The sequence below is a fragment of the Mesoplodon densirostris genome, chromosome 2 (genome assembly GCF_025265405.1).
Source record: "Mesoplodon densirostris isolate mMesDen1 chromosome 2, mMesDen1 primary haplotype, whole genome shotgun sequence".
NCBI classification, from domain to species: domain Eukaryota; kingdom Metazoa; phylum Chordata; class Mammalia; order Artiodactyla; family Ziphiidae; genus Mesoplodon; species Mesoplodon densirostris.
In genome coordinates, this window is record NC_082662.1 from 111013629 (window position 1) to 111034464 (window position 20836).

The 20836-nt window shown below is 43.5% G+C and overlaps 1 protein-coding gene across 1 annotated transcript; it reads right to left on the reverse strand.

The window, feature by feature from the left end:
- Nucleotides 1-1703: 1703 nt before the first annotated feature.
- On the reverse strand, nucleotides 1704-6763 carry MCL1 (MCL1 apoptosis regulator, BCL2 family member). Its single transcript, XM_060090484.1, has 3 exons — nucleotides 5989-6763; nucleotides 5395-5642; nucleotides 1704-4692 (listed from the first exon to the last, which is right to left on the reverse strand). Exons 1-3 carry the CDS (start codon nucleotides 6677-6679, stop codon nucleotides 4576-4578), a joined length of 1056 nt encoding a protein of 351 aa, XP_059946467.1. The 5' UTR covers nucleotides 6680-6763; the 3' UTR covers nucleotides 1704-4575.
- Nucleotides 6764-20836: the final 14073 nt, after the last annotated feature.

The following is a 20836-nucleotide window of genomic DNA, read 5'->3' on the forward strand; positions in this document are numbered from 1 at the left end:
TCCCAACAGTCAAGAACTATTATTCTATGCAGGTAAAGAAAGGAACTGCAAAAGAAAGACCAGGTATAGCATGGGAACAAAAGCCTGCCCTATTTTTTTTTTACCTCACAAGAATCATTAGTAAAGAACACAGAATTCCCTGAGAGGTCTGTTACATCTGCCTGCAAGCAGATTCCCAACTCCCAACTTTCCACATGCTTCACATAACTAAGATAACACTGTAACAACTTTGAAACTAAAGAAGAGGGACAGAGTTAAGCTTTCAAATCTTGAAACTGAGAAGCCTTTAAAGAGTGTGGGAGGGTTCCAGAAGACAAAGCTCCGTAATCATTGAAAAAGTGGGGCCAAAAAGAACTAGGATAAATTAAGACAGACTCAGCTGATCATCTTGAACCAGGAATTAATGGCCTGTGCACTGGGCATCTGGCTGGAGCCGTGCTACACACCAGTTGTACAAATTATTTCACTTTAACTTTTGTAAAACCCTCCAGCTGTCACAACTGCTTTAAGAAAAATGTTCTGAAACAGTCTGAAGCAAGAGCTAGCATTAAAGTAGCAAAACAGGAACTGAAAGAAAAAGTTTGGTTGTATCAAATGAGGGGAAGTGTTGATTATTTTGACTCCCTCAGTGACTCATGTTATTGGTTACCATTTGACCCAAGTTTTTAAGGTGTTAAACTAAGGAATATTGCCACAGAAATAGCTTCACATCACAACAGAGCAATGGGAGCAATAGTATTTGCACAGAACTTGACTCTGACCACGATTTGGGCGCTCATGATCTGTGCTACTCTCCCTCCACACCTGTTCGGGAGTTCATTTGTACGAAACAGCTTTCTTTGTAATGAGAAAAAACTGCCATCTTCTGGTAGTTAGGCTCCAGAAAGAGAGGGGCTGCCAAACAGAAATGCACAAAACCTGAAGGCGGTAAAGGGCAGAATCCTGTTTGCATGATTAGCATTTGGTGCTCAGGGCTTAAAACCAATATGCAAACCTCATATTTGCACATTTCCATGGTGATTCCGCTCCCTTTCAAGGTAGCTGAAAATAAAGACAGGATAGGGCTTCTGAAATTGACTTGCTTATTCTCACCTCCTTCTTGGGAAGAAAGGGGAAAGGTACTGAAAGATTAGTACCAACAACCTTATGGAAACTTAACTTTGGGTGTTAATTCTTCTAGCTTCTTTACTCACCTCAAAAGGTTGAGTGAGATAGGGAGATACAATAACTGCTGTAGTGAAACCTCTCACCCCCCAGTTATACCAACATTTGGTGACTAAAAGAAATTGGGATGGGGATTATGCTTTTTGTATTAAAATATACTGTTGTACTTTTGAACTACTCCAAAGTACAGCAGTAATACATGTAATTAAAAGCCCGGGACTTCCCTGCTGGTCCAGTGGTGAAGACTCTGTGCTTTCAATGTAGGGGGTGCGGGTTTGATATCTGGTCAGGGAACTAAGATCCCACATGCCATGCGGCGTGGCCAAAAAAATATTTTAAAAAAAGCCCAACAGCTCTAATTTGAATGAAAGAAGGGGTTATTCTGAATGGAACTGACCTCTGCTCTAAGGCAAATCAGCTTTATGGGGCTTTTGCTGGTTAATTCACCTATACTTGTTTGTTCAGCTGACTTCCCTCAGATGCTTGCCTAAGAGGGGGAAGGAAAACAGGCATTGATTAGAAAACACCCGTACCACACCTTGCATTTGAATAAAAGATTTATTATTTTCATCTCAGGAAAAACAGGAAGTTAGGGAAACACACTGCATTTTACAGCCCACATTAGTTTGTAGTTGGTCCTAACCCTTCCTGGCACAGATGTAAACAGCATTAGCTGTTTTAACCAGAACCAAGGTGTTCACCCCCAACAGAATGTACATAGACACTAGAGGACTGCAGGGTTTTCCCTGAGAGAAGCATCAGACAGACAGAAGTTGCTGAGAGCCATCTTTCCAGGCAGCCCCTCCCTTTCCATTTTGGAGGATTTGCCTGAACTACGCAGCTAGTCAGCACTTAAACCATGTGCCTCTTCTCCCTACAGAAATCACCCACCCTGCCCCAAAGCACTTGGGCTCCCTAAGCCCTCACAGCCTCTGACCCAAAATAGCAACTGAAGATTCTCATCTACATTTCAGCAGTCACACCTAGTAAACTGGGAAGTGGGGCCCCTAAACTCCATCGATCTACAGCTCTGTGCTTATTTCCACAACTGGCTATGGGGAGACAGGCCTTTTTAGTCACCTTAACTAGATCTTAAGATTAATTAACTATATAAAGTGCTTTTAGGTCCTTAGAGATAGACATGATATAAATAAGTGGTTTATGATCAAGAATGATAAATACACAGATAAAAATAGTTCTAGCTAGATGACCTTAAGGCTTGGAGATGGGCGGGCAAGGCAATTGTTCCCTTATTACATTCTTAGTCATTTTATTCATGCCTATTTTTGTCCGGAGTCCACATACTAAAGGTCACGTTCAGAAGCTGAAGGTTTCAAAATGACCCTGGTTCCACTATCAAAGTTTTCTCCAGTTTACTAGTAGCTTTTATATAACTCTGAGGTTTAACAGAGCCCATCAATTTCTATGATTTTAAGTGAGCATATTCAAATGCAAAAGAACCTAGAGAAAGTCACCTAAGATATCATCCCCTCTTTTGAAAATCCCTAAGGAGATTTTGAAAATTTCTCCCCAAAGACAGGATTAAGCAACAACCAATAAGATACCAGTCCACGGAAAAGGGACTCTTCTCACCTCATCACTGTTACTGTCAGCACCCATTGTACTGCCACCTCCTAAGGATAAAATTCAAGAAGGATGAAGGTCTGTGGACTCCTTGGGCGGTCACTTAGGTTCCTAGAGCCAAAAACTAAAAGGGGTAGTAAGAGTTCAGGGATGGCAAGGTAAATTTGTAGGAACTATAAATATCTGTAGAGGGAGCCGAACAAGCAGCAAATATTTCAAGGAAGGATAGAAAATAAACGGTAAGTTTGATAAAACATCAAGTCTGAAGTCCATAGAGATGCCAATGCAAAAATTTGAAACAAAGTTTGAGAATCATTAATAGAAATGAAATAAGTATTCGTTTTATTAACTCACTAGGCTTAGACCTGTGTTTAACAAGCAAGCCTAGTAATAGCACCATGGTTAGACTATAGCCTGCTTTTCCAAGCCATCATTGTACAATTTATTAAGCAAACAAGGGATCAAATGTCTCTCATCCACCCAATGTGATCTTTTTATACATACTCCTAATAAGTCCCATTTGGAACAGCTGAAAATCTTTTAGCAAAAGCTTTGAAGATGAGCTCATGAACTCAGTTAAAATTTCACCAGTTAAATTAAGACAAATGGAAGGAACTCAAATGAGTAGTTGCCCAATCAGAGCCCATTACTTCTAAGTCATCAGGCCATGTGCCCCGCCCTCCCAATAAATCCTTAAAACCTTGACTCAATTATTGAAAACCCACATGTAACAAAGTGAAAGGATTAATTTCCACTCCTCAATTTCTCAGCCCCAGGTTTAAAAAAAAAACAAAAAACAAAACCCAAACAGGTATTTAAGAAATACTTACCAAAATCAGATAGGAAAATTAAAGCCTGCATAGTTATGAATCAGAATTGTTGTACTACAACCAGGTTGCATACAATTACATCAGTTGGTTCTGTATACAATCTAGAACTGACTAGCACAAAATTTAGAATAGAAAAAGCTATAAGAAACAGGTTCCTAACTACAGAAGTTGTAAATTTCAAAAGGGTATGAAAAAGCTAATGTAATTTCAGACTTTTCTCCCTTTACACTTCAACCAGATGTTCTGTAAAAATATATACAATTTTTACAGACGATTACAAGTTTTTGTCTTAAAAACAGAATATTCCAGATGTGTAATTGAGCCTTAAATCAAGTATTCTTGGCCATGACACTAGGCTAATAAACTAGGAATCACTCAAACCAAGCCAAAGGAGAACAGGTATAAACATCCTGAGCATTGGACTTTCTATTCAAGAAGCACATCTAGGAAAGCTAATTATAGAGTATAAAGCTTCCCTTCACACTCTGTTGTACAGTGTTGAGGCTTCTAGTCATAGGTTCTATTACTTGTAGCTTAAAATCCATTTTACACATAACGCTGGCATTGTTAGTGCTTCTATTTTAACACTATAGAAGTTAATGGATTCAGTGGGCATATTTAATGAACTCTATGACTAGCCTGGCTACTGGCCACTTTCCTGTTCTAGGCAAGGTAATTAAAGTCTCTCCACCCTACCGTCTTCACTAAATCTAAAAGTCCTCCTCCGTGGCCTCCCAAAGTTTGCCTGTTACTGAAACTGAATTCCACTTCTTTCAGACAGTGACTCTTCAAGAGGGATTACTTTTCCCATGTATTTATTCCTGTTAGCCATTAAGCCCCCTGCCGCTTGCTTTTCTATGTTGCTACAGTAGAACTCCTGGAGGTTATGGCCTGCACAGCTTGAAGTCCAACTTCATAAATACATCTGATTTCACAGCAGGCGTATGTGGTTTTGGTGGCTGGAGTTGGTTAAGAGTCAATTATTGCACTTAAAAGGCTATCTTATTAGATACGCCAAACCAGCTCCTACTCCGGCAACACCTGCAAAAGCCAGCAGCACATTTCTGATGCCGCCTTCTAGGTCCTCTACATGGAAGAAGTCCACAAACCCATCCTAGAAAACAAACAAAAAAGCAGTTTCAAGTACGGGCTTCCACTGGCTTAAAAACACTATTTACAAAGAAAAGATGAATTAAAATATCTAAGGTTTATTACCCCCAAACGCAATGACGAACCAATTATTATTTACCCCCAGACTGCAAAGGAGACACATTATGCAATTAAAAGGGAGGTGGGGCACGCTCAAAAATGTATTTGCTATCACGCCCAGGTGATTCTTATTTCTTAACCAATAAAACAGCCTACAGAAAACCAGGATTTTTTTTTTTTTTTTTTTTTTTTTTTTTTTTTTGCGGTACACGGGCCTCTCTCTGTTGTGGCTTCTCCCGTTGCGGAGCACAGGCTCCGGACGCGCAGGCTCAGCGGCCATGGCTCACGGGCCCAGCCGCTCCGCGGCACGTGGGATCCTCCCGGACCGGGGCACGAACCCGTGTCCCCTGCATCGGCAGACGGACTCTCAACCACTGCGCCACCAGGGAAGCCCCAAAACCAGGATTTTTGATACAATTCACGACAATCATACCATCTCTAAGGACCAACTACTTAAATCAACATCAAGCAACCAGAGGTCCATTAGTTAGAGCCTTGAAAACCGAGTTGTGCATCTTAAAAACCTTTAGCTATCCCCTCTTTCTCTATAAAATCCTCCATTTCATTTCCACTCCAAGTCCCCTCCTCAACCTTAAAACAAACTTACCCAGCCTCTTTGTTTGACTAGCCAGTCTCGTTTTGTCCTTACGAGAACATCTGTGATGCTTTCTGCTAATGGTTCGATGCAGCTTTCTTGGTTTATACTCTTCAAGTGTTTGGCCACAAAGGCACCAAAAGAAATGAGAGTCACAATCCTGCCCCAGTTTGTTACTCCGTCACTGAAAACATGGACCATCACTCGAGACAAAGATTTGACATCGTCTTCGTTTTTGATGTCCAGTTTCCGAAGCATGCCTAAGAGGAAGAAAAGCATGCAGGTTCTCACGGCCTCTTTTGTCTAAACCAGGGCACGATTCGCCTGCCCACCCACGGAGGGGGAAATCGCTATTCGGGCTCTATAGAACTCAGGCTGATCCCACTTGAAAATTGACATCCCACCCTTTCCGGGCTTTGAGCAGAGCTGCCATTTCCAAAAGAATCAAGTGGGTGGAAACAATGACTCACGGCCAGAATATTCTGGTTTCAGAAATAGGATGAGAGTCGTTTCAACACTGACTCGTTTCGGTTTCCACCCACCAAAGGTGGGTGAGTCCAGAGAGTTGAAAAAAGGCAGCGCGGGCTTCGCGAATAACCCCCTTACCTTGGAAGGCCGTCTCGTGGTTCCGTTGCACACCGTCCCCGACCCGTCGCAGGGTCTCTAACGCCTTCCGGCTGGCGGCCCCAGACCCGCCCAGTGGCTTCGCGTCCTTGGTGCCGGTTGCCTGCTCCCGGAGGTATCGAGAGATAATCTCCAAGGACTGCCGGTACAACTCGTCCTCCTCCTCCTCTGCTGGGGGCGGCGTCGAGGGGAGTGAGCCGTCCTTGCCCGAGCCGTTACTGGCCTCGCCGACCAACTCCAGCAAAGGCAGGACGGCCGGCCGCTTCCCTAGAGGCTCCGGCTCGCACCCGTCCAGCTCCTCTTCGGGCGACATGATGGCGTCGGAGGCCGAGGATTCCATCTCTTCGGGCGGCGAGGAGCGGCGGGTGGGCGCGAAGAACAGCAGCCTGGCGGGGGTCGCGGTGACGTCGGGGCCCTCGGCGCCAATGGGCGAGGGCCGCGCGACCCTCCGGGAGTCGGGCGCGAGAGTGGCCGGGGGGCTCGGGCCGGCGCTTCCGCCAATCACCTCGCCGGCTTCCCCTCCCCCTACCTCTCGCCCGGCCGTGGCCTCCTTTCCCGCAGCCAAAAGCCGCCTCCCCGGAGCGGAGGCGCCGCTGCCGCTACCCGGTCCCAATCCGGCCCCCCCACAGTAGAGGTTGAGTCCGATTACTGCGTTTCTCTGGAGGCCGAACATCTCCAACCGCCGCCGCCGCCTACTGAGAAAAATGGGGGAGGCCTCAACTCCTATCTTGAAAAGCGGAAGTAACGAGTGAGAGAGGCGCTCCTATATCATGGTTTTAGGGCCCAGTCCTACGCAATGGCGTCAGCAACGCTTAAAAAAAAAAATTGTATCCTTAAATGGTGAAAAGGGCGGAATCTTCCGGAGGGTTGCGCACGACACCAACCGCCGGGTTAGGGCAGGGGCGGGGCCTGGGGCAGGGCGGGGCTTCCGGCTCTTCGGAGCCTCTCGCGGCCGGTTACGTAACAGCGGCTCAGGCGCTTGGGCTGGTGGGCTCGCTCTCTTGCCCCGCGCTCACCTGGGCTTGCTAATAATGGCTCTCTCTGGGCTTCCCTGATCCCTGATTTGCGAGACCCTGCTGTTGTTTTTGTGCCAGAGGTTTTTTTCCCACACCAAAGTCTTAACCATCTAGTCGCTCAGACTTTGAGGAAAGGGAATGAGTAAATTCTGCCACGGATGGGGAACAACAGTCTTAGATAATATGGATAAATAAGAGGGCACTGTTGGGGACCAGTAGTTATTTTGCACATCTTCAGCTCTTTGGAAATGGGGACGCTCCATGGACTGCCCTATAGAATCATTTTATGTAAGTTGACAAAACGAAATTTTTCTGCTCCACCTAAATTTTATTCCTGTCTCCCTGTTTGCTTTCTCCCATTCCCCATCTCTACCCTCTGGTGCTATTTACATACAAGCCTTGCTCTGTCAGCACCTCTTCTGAGACATTTGACTCTAGCGGTCAACCCCTTGAGGACAAGGATCCTGGTATATACCGTATGTATGAATTAACATTAATTGAAGCAACCTTTTTGTTAAAACACCTGTAAAGATAATAATAACTAAAATTCAAGAGCAATATATTTCAGGGACATAAGCAGGAAAGGTGAGCAAGGTTCCTATTCCCGAAAATATCAAGTTAGTAAGGAAATAGGGCATCCATACCACACAATTATGTATTTGGGCAAGACCTAGAACCATGGAGATTTATATGTGGCAGAGAGGATGGAGAGAAACATCTTGTGGCTGTAGTGAATAAGAAATGGTTTCTCTATTTAAGGAACTTCCAGTCTTGCACAGCAACTATCCATAATGTGAGATGGAATTTATGCTCTATAGGAGGCATCAACAACCTAATATTGGAGTTGAGAGGTTGGAAAATTCACTTTGGGCTAGGAGAGCTAGAGGAAGAAGACTTTATGGAAGAGGTAGCTTTTTCTGCTTTGCTTTCTAGAATGCGATTTTATCAAGGGGAGAGAGGTTGAGCAAATTTGCATGCAAAAGCATTTTCTTCTTCAGAGGCTGAAAAAAGAAATGCGTTGCAGGTTTCACCTTAATTATAGCCAGAAATCTCAAGTGCTCAGTAATCCTATTGCATTTCCTTAATCAACTCACTCTCCTGTGATCCAAGGTGACTATTGCACATCATCTCTTCTATCCTTAAGCCTGCATAATTCCCTCCTCCCTTCCTCACTCTCAGCTGTTAACTTACTTCACTGAGAAAATGGAAGCAATCAGAAGAGAAAAACTTCATGTCTCACCACCAAATCTACTAATTTACTCCTTCTGTTTCCATTCTTTCTGCTATTCCTGTGGTTAAAATGATTGAACCTTCTCTGCTATCTCAGATCAATCTCTTGTGCACTGGATCCCATCTTCTTTGCCTACTCAAGTACTTGCAGTTATCCCTTGCATCATCACTTTCTCTCTCCCTATGGAATCATTTCATTAATCAGCATACAAACTTGATATTCTCTCTCACATCTTTAGAAAGCCTTCCCTAGAGCCTAAATTCGTTTTTTTCTTTTTGGCCGCGCTGCGCGGAATGCAGGACCTTAGTTCCCCAACCAGGGATCCAACCTGTGCCCCCTGCAGTGGAAGCGCAGATTCTTAACCAGTGAACCTCCAGTGAACCTCCAGGAAAGTCCCTAGAACCTAAATTCTTTTTTTTTTTTTTTTTTTTTTTTTTTTTGCGGTACGCGGTCCTCTCACTGTTGTGGCCTCTCCCGTTGCGGAGCACAGGCTCCGGACGCGCAGGCTCAGCGGCCATGGCTCACGGGCCCAGCCGCTCCGTGGCATGTGGTATCTTCCCGGACCGGGGCACGAACCCGTGTCCCCTGCTTCGGCAGGCGGACTCTCAACCACTGTGCCACCAGGGAAGGCCTAGAACCTAAATTCTTGATGTTCCCGTTTGTAGCAAAGATCTTTAGCCTCCTTACTTTCTTTTCTCTCTTGAACCCACCCCCGTCAAGCTTTCATTCCCCCCACTCCACTGAAACCATTCTTGTCAGTGTCAGCAATGACCTCCACATGACCAAACTCCAGTGGTTAATTTGCAGTCCTCATTTTACTTGACCTCTCATTAGTATTTAACATGTATTTAATTGTTCCCTTCTTAAAACACTTTCTTCATGTGCCTTTTAGGGAAAAATACTCTCCTGGTTTTCCTTCTTCCATGTGGGCTACTCTTCAGTTTTATTCTTTTCCACTGGCTGTCCACTTGATGAGGACACTTATCGTGTTTCCCTTTGTAACCCTAGCTATGCCTGACCCATGGCAAACACTCCATTGTTGAATGGATAAATCTGAATGTTTACTAATATGGGATATACAAAAGCTAGAAAAGCGGGATGGGGTCATATTATTGAGGGCTTTGAAAGCCAGTTGAAGAGCTTAGAACTTTTCTAGGCAGTTGAGAATCTCTAAGAACTAGAGTACCATGATATATGCTCTAATTTAGGTTCATTACTCTAATTGTTGGTTTTAGAATGGATCGAGAGAGAAAGGATTGGAAGTAAATAAATTAGGAGGCTACTGCAATATGATAGGCAAGAATTAGGGACTTCCCTTGTGGCGCAGTGGATAAGACTCCACTCCCAATGCAGGGGGCCTGGGTTCATCCCTGGTCAGGGAACTAGATCCTACACGCATGCTGCAACTAAGAGTTAGCATGCCACAACTAAGAAGCCCACATGCTGCAACTAAGATCCGGCGCAACCAAATAAATAAATAAATATTTAAAAACAAAAGAATTAGTGGTGACCTGAACTCACGTGGTGGTAGTAGAAATGGAAAAAATAACATGACACTGTGGAGGCAGAGTCTACAGGGCTTGATGACTGAGAGGATGGAAGAACAGAGTGTGACATTATCATAAAACAGGCATCCATATTGTACACGATCAACAGGTAGACCACCTTCCAGACTACTATGGACTGCCCTAGAAAGCCACTACTCTCACTAGTGGGGGAAGGGATCTATGCAGCTTAGAGGCAAGGAGTCAGAATGTTTCCAGGATGTCTGGGAGGTCCTGTCCTCAGGGAATTTTACTTCACTTAGAGGGTCTTCTGATCCCTAACATTATTCAGAGTCACAGGACCCTCTGGATTTGTACACACTCCATATCAAGAATGGCTCTTGGGGCTTCCCTGGTGGCGCAGTGGTTGAGAGTCCGCCTGCCTATGCAGGGGACGCGGGTTCGTGCCCCGGTCCGGGAAGATCCCACATGCCGCGGAGCGGCTGGGCCCGTGAGCCATGGCCGCTGAGCCTGTGCGTCCGGAGCCTGTGCTCCGCAACAGGAGGGGCCACAGCAGTGAGAAGCCCGCGTATCACAAAAAAAAAAAAAAAAAAAAAATGGCTCTTGTTCTTAGGATAACTATATTGGCCACAGTCCTGAACCGGAAAAGAAAAGCATTGTTGACATCTTGATTATGTCATTCTTTCTTGTAGGCATGAATCCTTTGAAATGTCCCCAAATTGTGAGCACATTTCCTCCTTAAAATGTGCCTTTGTTTCAGAGAATTCATTTACATAATTTCTTTCAAAATAGACAAAGAAAAGGTCTTAACATAGGATCTAAGATGTACTCCAATAGCCTTTTTTTTTTAAATTTTTTTTGCCGCACCATGAGGTATGTGGGATTGATTATTTATTTATTTATTTGTGTATTTTTGGCTGCTTTGGGTCTTCGTTGCTGCACATGGGCTCTCTCTAATTGTGGCAAGTGGGGGGCTACCCTTTGTTGCGGTGCACGGGCTTCTCATTGCAGTGGCTTCTCTTGTTGTGGAGCACAGGCTTAGTTGCTCCGTGGCATGTGGGATCTTCTGGGACCAGGGATCCAACCTACGTCCCCTGCATTGGCAGATGGATTCTTAACCACTGTGCCACCAGGGAAGTCCCGGCATGTGGGATCTTAGTTCTCCGACCAAGGATCAAACCTGCCCCCTGCAGTGGAAGCACGGAGTATTAACCACTGGACAGCCAGGGAAGTCCACTCAAATAGTCTTGTTCTCCACTCTCTGGGGCCTGAAATTGGGCATACTTAATATCTCATGTTGCCTTCCCTCCTAATTAAAAATCTCTTGCTCTTGGGCTTCCCTGGTGGTGCAGTGGTTAAGAATCTGCCTGCCAATGGAGGGCACACGGGTTCAAGCCTTGGTCCCAGAAGATCCCACATGCCACGGAGCAACTAAGCCTGCGAGCCACAACTACTGAGCCTGTGTGCCACAACTAGTGAAGCCCACACGCTTAGAGCCTGTGCTCTGCAATAAGAGAAGCCGCTGCAATGAGAAGCCTGTGCACCGCAACGAAGAGTAGCCCCTGCTCACTGCAGCTAGAGAAAGCCCACGCCTGGCAACGAAGACCCAATGCAGCTAAAAATAAATAATACTAAATAAAATAAATATAAAAAAATCTTTTTAAAAATCTCTTGCTCTTATCCTTACCATCTCTCTTAATTACTCAACCCTTTTATTCTTCAGCCTAATAAAGCAGGGTTTTTGTTTTTGTTTTGTTTTGTTTTGAGGCCCTATATGTAACCCAAGTTTGGGGAGGCTTTCTACTCAACTGATAGAAATTTCCAGAACTACTGGAGCACCTTGTTCTCTTTCTCTAAACTGAGGCTAATCTTTTGCTTATAAACTATTTCTAAGGCTTCTTCATACCATACTCAATCACATTATCCTCTAATTTTTGAGGGTTGTAAAACTCCTGGGTTCTAATCAAATAAAATCACATTCACCAAGGTAATCTAGTAACCCTCAGGTGGACTTATTTGAAAATGCTCTAACATGATATTAAAAGATCATGTAGTCATCTTTTTGCCTTATTTCTAAAATGTACGTAATTTTCCCCAAACATTCCTCCCTGTGACCATAAATAATTTCTAAAGATTATTCTTGATCACACACTAAAAAGTTGATCGCATGTTTTTATGTCAAAATCATTAGTTGAACTTCTTGCTTAGTTGGACATTTCTTACATTTCTTACTGAATACCATACTCTTTCATACTGTGCCTTCAGTATCTTCCTACCTTGCCATCACAACACTGTAATCTATCATCTTTGCCTATAAGATTATAATTTCGGGCCCTAGTCTCCACAGGTAACACTAGCATAGAACTAGGGTTCAGTAGCCTTTCATAAGGTGTGACAGACATTGCTAGTTGCCTTATCCAATATTCATCCTTATTCCTTTCTGACAAACCCAGAGTTGGCATAGTGGTTCCATAATGATCGGGAACTCATATTCCTTCTGTTGTGTTGTTCTGCTATCCTCATACATACTTTTCTACCTCATGGTCCAAGACGGCTAGCTTTACCCATCTTATCTGCATTCCAACCAGTGGGAAATACAATAGAAAAGAGAAGGCAAAAGGTATCTAGCTTTCTTTATTGACACTTCCCTGAAGTTGCATACCTTTTTTTGTTAATATCCTGTTAGCTAGAAATTAGTTACATGGTCTCCTACCTGCAAGGGAGTCTTTATTCTAAGCATACAGTCTTTATTGTGAATGTCTGTGTGCCCAGCTAAAAATTGAGGGACTCTGTTACTATAGAAGAAAGGAAGCATAACCAGCAGTCTCTACCACTATGTGTAAAACTATATGGAGAATGTTATAAAATTCTATTGAAATACATTAAGCAAAACCCAATAGAGACACAAACCATATTCACATATAGGAAGACTCATAATTGTAAAAATGTCAGTTCTCCTTCAAAATGATGTATAGACTAAATGCAGTTCCAGATAAGGAAATTGATAAGTTGATCCTAAAACTTACATGTAAGACCAAAGGGCCAAGACTAGCCAAGAGGCTCTTGAAAGAAAGAAAGAAAAAAAAAGGAACAACAATGAGGGGACTAGCCATGAAAGGGGTAGTAAACTTGGTTTACTACTCAATTTTAACTTTTCTCCTCTTGGCCTGGGATATGTAACTCAGACTTCTCCTCTGTGAAGTCTGACAGTGGAGCCTGCAATTGTTCAATTCAATTTTCTGTGAAACATTGTAATAGCAAAAAACTGGAAACAATCTATATGTCCAACAACAGAATGGTTAGATAAACTGTGATACATTCATACTATGGGATCCTTACTATAGCAGCTACAAAGAGTGAGATAGCTTTACATGTGCGGATATGAAAAGGTATCTGAATCATGTTAAGTGAAAAAAGAAGATGTAGAATAACACAAACCATCTGATACCATTTATGTTTTAAAAATCCTGTACAACTACGTATTTCTACATGTAACTGTATATCCATGTAAATACATAGAAAAAAGTCTGGAAGGATACATAACTAGAGGACCAGGATTTGGGGTAATGATCAAGGAAGACTTTGCCTTTGTCTGTAGTTTTTTTGAATGAAGATTTTAATCTCTATTATTTACAAGTTTTATAAAGGAATTGTATTCATATATTATTTATAAAATCAAAATAAATCAAAACAACCCTATCTCATCCCCAAAATTACAGCTTTAGGTTTTAGTTAGTTTTAATGAGTCAATAGTGATAGGGTTAGTACTGAAGAAAATCTAAGGGGACTTAAGGCTCTCTCACAGTCCAAGTCTACAACCAGGAGGTGATGATTTATTTCTACTTGATTCAGGTCACATCTGGACCAGACTTAGAGAGGTACATTGACACAATTTGAGCTCATCTAGAAAATAGTCAGGGAGATGCCAGGAGTCCATACCATGTCAAGGAGCAATAACTGAAGGAAGGGAGAATGTTTAGACTAGTGAAATGAGATGTAGAGAGAAGTGGTCCTCAAATGAAGAGTGTTTTTTATTTTTTTTGCCAGGGGGTGGCTTTCTCTAGTTGCTTCTGCTTTCTAGTGGGGGCTACTCTTCGTTGCAGTGCATGGGCTTCTCACTGCGGTGGCTTCCCTTGTTGCAGAGCATGGACTCTAGGCACACGGGCCTCAGTAGTTGCAGCACATGGGCCCTAGAGTGCACGGCCTCCATAGTTGTGGAGCGCAGGCTCAGTAGTTGTGGCTCACGGGCTCTAGAGCGCAGGCTCAGTAGTTGTGGTGCATGGGCTTAGATGCTCCACAGCATGTGGGATCTTCCCGGACCAGGGCTCGAACCCGTGTCCACTGCATTGGCAGGCAGATTCTTAACCACTGTGCCACCAGGGAAGTTCCTGTTTTGTTTTTTATAATGAGGGTCGATTGATGTATTATTTTATTTTATTTTTTTAATTATTTATTTGGCTGTGCTGGGTCTTAGTTGCGGCATGTGGGATCTTCGTTGTGGCATGCGGGATCTAGTTCCCTGACCAAGGATGGAACCTCGACCGCCTGCATTGGGAGCGCAGAGCCTTAGCCACTGGACCACCAGAGAAGTCCCTCGAAGAGTTTTAATGAGGGTGAAGACAGTAGTAAATTCTAAGACACTGGAGTTATTCAAGAAAAAACGAAATGATCACTTGTCAGGGATGCTCTGGAAAAGATTAATTCAGGAGGAATTAGAACTAGATGATCTTCAAGGTTCCAACTAACTCTAAGAGTCTACTTTAAATTCCCTTGGTCTCAGCCAGATTTACCAAACCCCAAATCCCTAAAACTCCCTTCTTTTGAGTTGTTTTATGGTGGAGAGGATCTTAGCCTTTCAAAGGCTCTTTGGACTACAAACTGGAAGGAATAATCTCGTTCCATGAGTGCCAATTAAATGCCTCAGAGAGGGCTTCCCTGGTGGCGCAGTGGTTGGGAGTCCGTCTGCCAATGCAGGGGACACAGGTTCATGCCCCGGTCCGGGAAGATCCCACATGCCGCTGAGCAGCTGGGCCTGTGAGCTATGGCCGCTGAGCCTGCGCGTCCGGAGCCTGTGCTCTGCAACGGGAGAGGCCCGTGTACCGCAAAAAAAAAAAAAAAAAAAAATGCCTCAGAGAATATAAAGATGATAGTTGGAATGTTTAACAAGTACCAATTGAAGGGATGTAGTAAAATTAAAGTTTAATTTTGTCTCCTGACACTGAAAAATTTATTTCAGTAGGAGATGTTTCCCTCTGATCTGGATGAAAATTCCAGCATCCCCCCCTAACATTTCTTCACCTTTGGGTAACAGTCTTGTGATCACTTTAAGTAGCAGAACAGACTCTTCACCCCACAGCTAGGATCGGTATAGCCTGCAAGCTTGCCTTTGTGGAATAGTGGTAGTTGGCTTCTCCTCTACTTCCTGGATGCTGACACTGACACCTCCTAGAATGGGGCAGAAGGAAGAGGGAGGAATATTCTTGGTGGCTTCATGCTCTCCTCATGCTGATGTTGAAAGCTGACTGTCTCATGGGCATTTGTGTGGATCCATCAGAGGCTTCCCTGCTGGGCCTTTCAATGGCAATATCAGCTTCCCTTAAGTGAGATGATGCATTGTATTTCTATGGCCACCACTACCCCCTCATCTTTCTGTTTTCCAGAGGTCCATTCTACATGGAATCTTTCGTAAAGAGTCCCACTATGTGTCCAGAAAGTTCTCTTGAGCAGGATTTACCCTGGCTTCATACTTGGTTCCCAGGATTCATGTATATTTGACCCTTTGTCAGAAGGAAGTGCAGTTGCTTCCAAGATGTAGCTGTCCCATAAGGCCCCTCCTTCTAGGCTTGAGAAGAGGGAAGTACTCCCCACACCCTCTCCTCCAGATTGGATGTGGATCACAACACAGTAGTAGCTCTCTCCAAAGAAATCTCATTTGTAAACCCTATCCCCACTTTTTATACTCTTGAAATGAGGATTCAAGACTTGTGGAACTGGTCCTTTTTAATTTCCTTTAAATCTTTGCATTTCTGTCTGGTGTCTCCCTTTGGAATTTCATACCTATTATATCTTGGTACCCCAGCTGAAACATCCAGTTAATCTTAAGTGTAAAACATAATCTCCTTTATCAACCTGCTTTACATCCTTCCCCATTCCCTACCTTCGAGTCTATGTGATTTAGTCATACTTCACAGGCCAAGTCACAGGGTAGTCATCAAGTTGGTCAGACATGGTTTGGTTACACCTCCCTTTAGTGATAAAGAAGCCAAGCTAATGTCTAGGGCCCACTACAATGATCCCACTGCCCATGAGAGGGAAAGCTCAGGACTCCCTCTTGGCTCCAAACCTAATTCTCCATGAGGGTGTACCTAGGACATTGTTGTTTGGGGGGGGGGCAGCCATGGACCCTGGAGTCTGTCAATTACCAAATGACCTTAGATAAATTACCTTTTCTGAGCTTCATTAAACGTCTGTAAAATAGTCTTACCTTCTAATTCAAAATTTAATTTTAATCACATAATTAATGCATAAATACTCTCCTTATAAAAAAAGCAAAACATGAAGATGAGACTAACTTTCCTTTGGTTACCACCTTCAATCCCATTCCCCTAACTCCCTTCCAGATGTAACCACAATTCTTAGTTTAGAAATTATCTTTCCTTTTTCAATCAAATCTGTTTTAACCTGTAAAAATAGGATAGTAATATCTATTCTGTGAAATAGGACAGAGGTGAAAATGCAGGTGCATAATGTTTTCTTCTATTTTCTCAGTGTGTTGGGAGGAACTGAGACCTCCTGCAGGAACATAGGTGTACACTAAATTCAAGCTGAAGAAGAGAAATCTTACCTATTTTCAGGGTTGGAAATACCTGCCCTTTATCTGATATTAGAAAGTTCCAGGTTTTTTTGTTTATTTTTTTTTCGAAAAAAATTCAGTAGACATCATGCACAGAATCTACAGTGGGAATAAGCCCCAGCCTGTTACACCAACACAGGCAGCCTGCTCTTGGATAGGGGTCTGCTGGAGAAGGGTAGCCAGAGCCGAAGGCCCAGAGAGCACTCTGCCTCCATTATACTCTTCCATTTCAGCCAGGCAATGATTTTATGTATTGTGTCTTTTCTTTCATTTCAAACTACTGAAAGGAAGAGATCATATACCCAGATTTTCCTTCCCCAAACAGCTTTCCAGCTGAGTACAACAAAGGCAAAAAACAAAGCAATCTTCCCACACAATTCTGCTCTTCCATCATTCTACAGGACAAGGGACCCTCCCACAATAGCTTTTTTCTACTATCAGAGAGGACACACAAGCCAAGATTTCCAAAGGCACCTGTGGTTGGTTCCCAGGTGCCCCCGAGCAGGCTTTTATTTTAGCATAAGAACAAATTCCATTTAGTGAGCACGTACTTTGCCAGCCATGATACAAGTTTCTTTACATATATCCAATTTAATTCTAACAAAAGCCATATAAGGTTTGTATTATAATTATCCTCATATTACAGATTAAGGGACTGAAGTTCAAAAAGGTTAAGTAATTCTGTTTTTAAACTGTGACTTCCTGAGGCAAGGGAGATGTTTAAGAACAATACTCGTCCGTGGGAAGTGTCATCTGGGAGCAGGAATGAGAAGCATGAAAATATGGGGAGAAAAGGAGAGGTAGGACAATAGCAAATTAAAAGAAAGAAAAAATGCGTGTCCCAGTAAGAACTGCCATTCATCCCCAGTGCTCAGCCTGGGCCACACCCTAGGGTGTGTGTTTGTGTGTGTGTGTGTAAATCTTCATAGCAACCAGCTGGTTTATGTCTCTCTATGACAACATAGTCTTGCAGTGTCTAAATATGGGCACTGGTGAGGATGAGTGTGGGCTGGGGAGGGGAAGTAGGACCGCTGAGTCAAGGGGAAATTGTGCAGAAAGGGCAGATTCCTTTGGTATGCCCTCATCTCTCCCTCCCAACCCACCCTCAAGATAGGAAAGGGGCTTAAAGCCCTGCTCTCTCCTTGATTCACAGCAGTTACATGTAAGAGCTAAGCCTTGCTTACATGTTGTCTTATTTTAACCAATTATGTAAATTCCTATCCAGTGAGGGAGATCCCCTTGGTGCAAGAGGGGAAGGGTAGAAACTTTTGTTTCCCATTTTCACCCCAGGTGCCACTTTCAGGGCCACTGAGGGTAGAGAGAGGTCGGAGGATCCCATCTGATGAAGGCATGGTGGCCCCAGAGGGAAAGGTGAGGGAGAGAAACCAGGCACAAGGGTGTAGGAATAAGAATAGGCACTGCTGAGAGGATTAACTAGCCCCAGGCTTGAGCTACAAGAACCTCTTCCTTAGTCAGCACAGTGGTTCCCAACCATGGGATCCCAGGGAACATGTGGCAATGTCTGGGGACTTTTTTGATTGTCCTGACTGAGCATCTAGTGGGTAGAGCACAGAGATGCTGTTAACATCCAAAAATACACAGGACAGTTCCCATAACAAAATATCTAGTTCAAAATGTCAATAGTCCCAAGGTTGAAAGTTAGAATATTCTGGTCCTACATGAATCCTCTCCTCCGTCCATTGCAGGAGCACCAGTGATAGATCAAATTACTTGAAGAGAATACCATGGGATGCCAGCTTATTACCCTGGGCCCTGAGTTCCTCTCAAACTTCCAACTCAAGTATTTTGTTTACTCCTAACAAAAACAAATTTAAGCTGGAGTCCCAAATTTGCTGTAAAGTCAGCTTCTAGCGAAGAGGGCCTTGGGTATCAGAAAAGCTGCCTGACGGAGGCTGTGCAACTGGACAAAAGGCACGATCTCTTGGCCAGTGTTTCACTGAACTCAATGATCTCAAATGTTCCTTTAGTTCTAAACTCTGTACTTTTGGATAATTCTTGCATGTAGCTGTACACAATTTGGGTCAATGGACAAGGAAATGACTCAGAAATGTAATGGAGGGAAGTCTGAGGGTGTTTCAGACTTTCCTAATCATAAAAGGTGCTTCCGACATGGACTTTACCAGTTTTTTTTTTTGTTTTTTTTTCGGCTGCGTTGGGTCTTAGTTGTTGCACACGGGCTTTCTCTAGTTGCTGGGAGCGGGGGCTACTCTTCGTTGCAGTGCACGGGCCTCTCATTGCAGTGGCTTCTCTTGTTGCAGAGCATGGGCTCTAGGCACGCAGGCTTCAGTAGTTGCAGCATGCGGGCTCAGTAGTTGTGGCTTGCGGGCTCTAGAGCGCATGCTTAGTAGTTGTGGTGCACGGGCTTAGTTGCTCTGCGGCATGTGGGATCTTCCCGGACGAGGGCTCAAACCCGTGTCCTCTGCATTGGCAGGCGGATTCTTAACCACTGCACCACTGGGGAAGTCCCAGACATGGACTTTAATGTCAAACCAGGACTCATGATCACTGAATGATTCCAGGTCTTTCCTTTGTATATTTGAGTAGGTGGTATCTACGTGGGGTGATTAATGGTGCTGGTGAAAGACAGTTCAAGGAATCCACCTGATTCAGACTGGGTAAGAAGATAGATTAAGTTGTCTCTACCCGCCCCCCACCCCCCCAAAAAAATTTCCCCCATAGGTCTGCCTATGTTCGAATTTCTACCATGAGAGTTTTATATGCAGTTAAAAATATAAATATTTTAGCGTAAGTATCAGTTCGATGTTACTAATTGGGTTTGGAACTGTAAGGTAGGTAGGTAGCTGGCACTTGATCAAGAATGATGCTTCTTGATGGGTATGTAGCTCTAGCAGTTAATATGAATAACTTGAAAAAAGTTCTTATACTGTGTAAATTCTATTCAGTTCAATCTTTTCAATCTAAATATAATAATAAAGATTTAATAACTAAGAGTTCATATTTTGCATTAATCTCTAAGATCTACCCATGATAAATATATGTCAGAAGAAGGTTCAAAAAAAGTCCATCTAAAAACACTAAGTGCCTCTGTCACTAAACTTCCGTTTATACCAAAACTTTTCTTTTACCTGAAGAGGCCACTTTACCACAATGTGGTTATCAGTATTTAGTGCTCTCTTCCTGTCATATGTTAACGTTTTACAGAAAAGCTATCCTTGGTTGACCTTCTGAGCACTCGGCCTTTACCTGTTCTTTCTTAGTCATGTGGCTCATCTAGAAGTTTTCCAAAAGAGAGACCCAGCTTTGTGTGGGGAGTACCCTTCCAACATTGTTCTCTCACTTACAAGTCTCATTTCCCTGCTTATCCACTACTGCTGCCATTCAGAGACTGTTGAAAGAGGTCAAACTCTTTTTATTGTTTTCTGAATACTTATAGATTAATCTGAACATAAGTTAGTGAACAATTTATTCCTTCAACAAATACTTATTGAACACATATGTGCCAAACACTTGATGCTGGGGATATAGCAATGAACAAGACAAAGCCCTGGTAGGAGTTCAATAAATACTTGATAAAGGTGTGAATGAAGGACCCTCCTCCAGTTGTTCGCTTTAGTCTAGCTTACTTGTTCCTCTTTGTAATCATTGTTCAAGCTACTGTTCCATTCTCTTTCTCCTAGAATGTCTTCTCAGAGATGGAATGCTTAATCTTCCCCTCAGAACCCTGAGAGGGAGGCCTGAGGAGACTGGATTCCATAGCCCTATGGGGCCTTCAGTCAAGACTGGTACCAAACAACTTTTGAACCAAAGTTGGGAGGGAACCTTAGGCTAATTCACTGCACAAGTGGTTCCCATCTCTATAATCTTTGGACCCTGCCCCAAATACAGATCTCTCCTACTTATACTTTCATTCCTGGTCCCCTCATTTCTCTGATGCCTCACACAGAAACTCCTCTTTAGAGAATTTCCCTCAACCCACTCATTCAAATTACACTGAGGTTATCCCCAAACACAACTTTATTTGCAGACCTAGAGGGTTTTCCCCTCCTATATCAGAAAGTGGGGGAACAGAGATACTCCTGGTTCCCTAGTGTCATTTTCAGGCCCTTATTTTTCCAAGATTATTGCACGCTACCCCTCCTGCTTTGGAGTTCATCCCATCAAGCTAAACTCTCCTTCATATTCTCTGCTATTCTTGGTCACTCCCACACCAGGACTGGCAGCTGGCTTCATCTTCTCCTCCCCA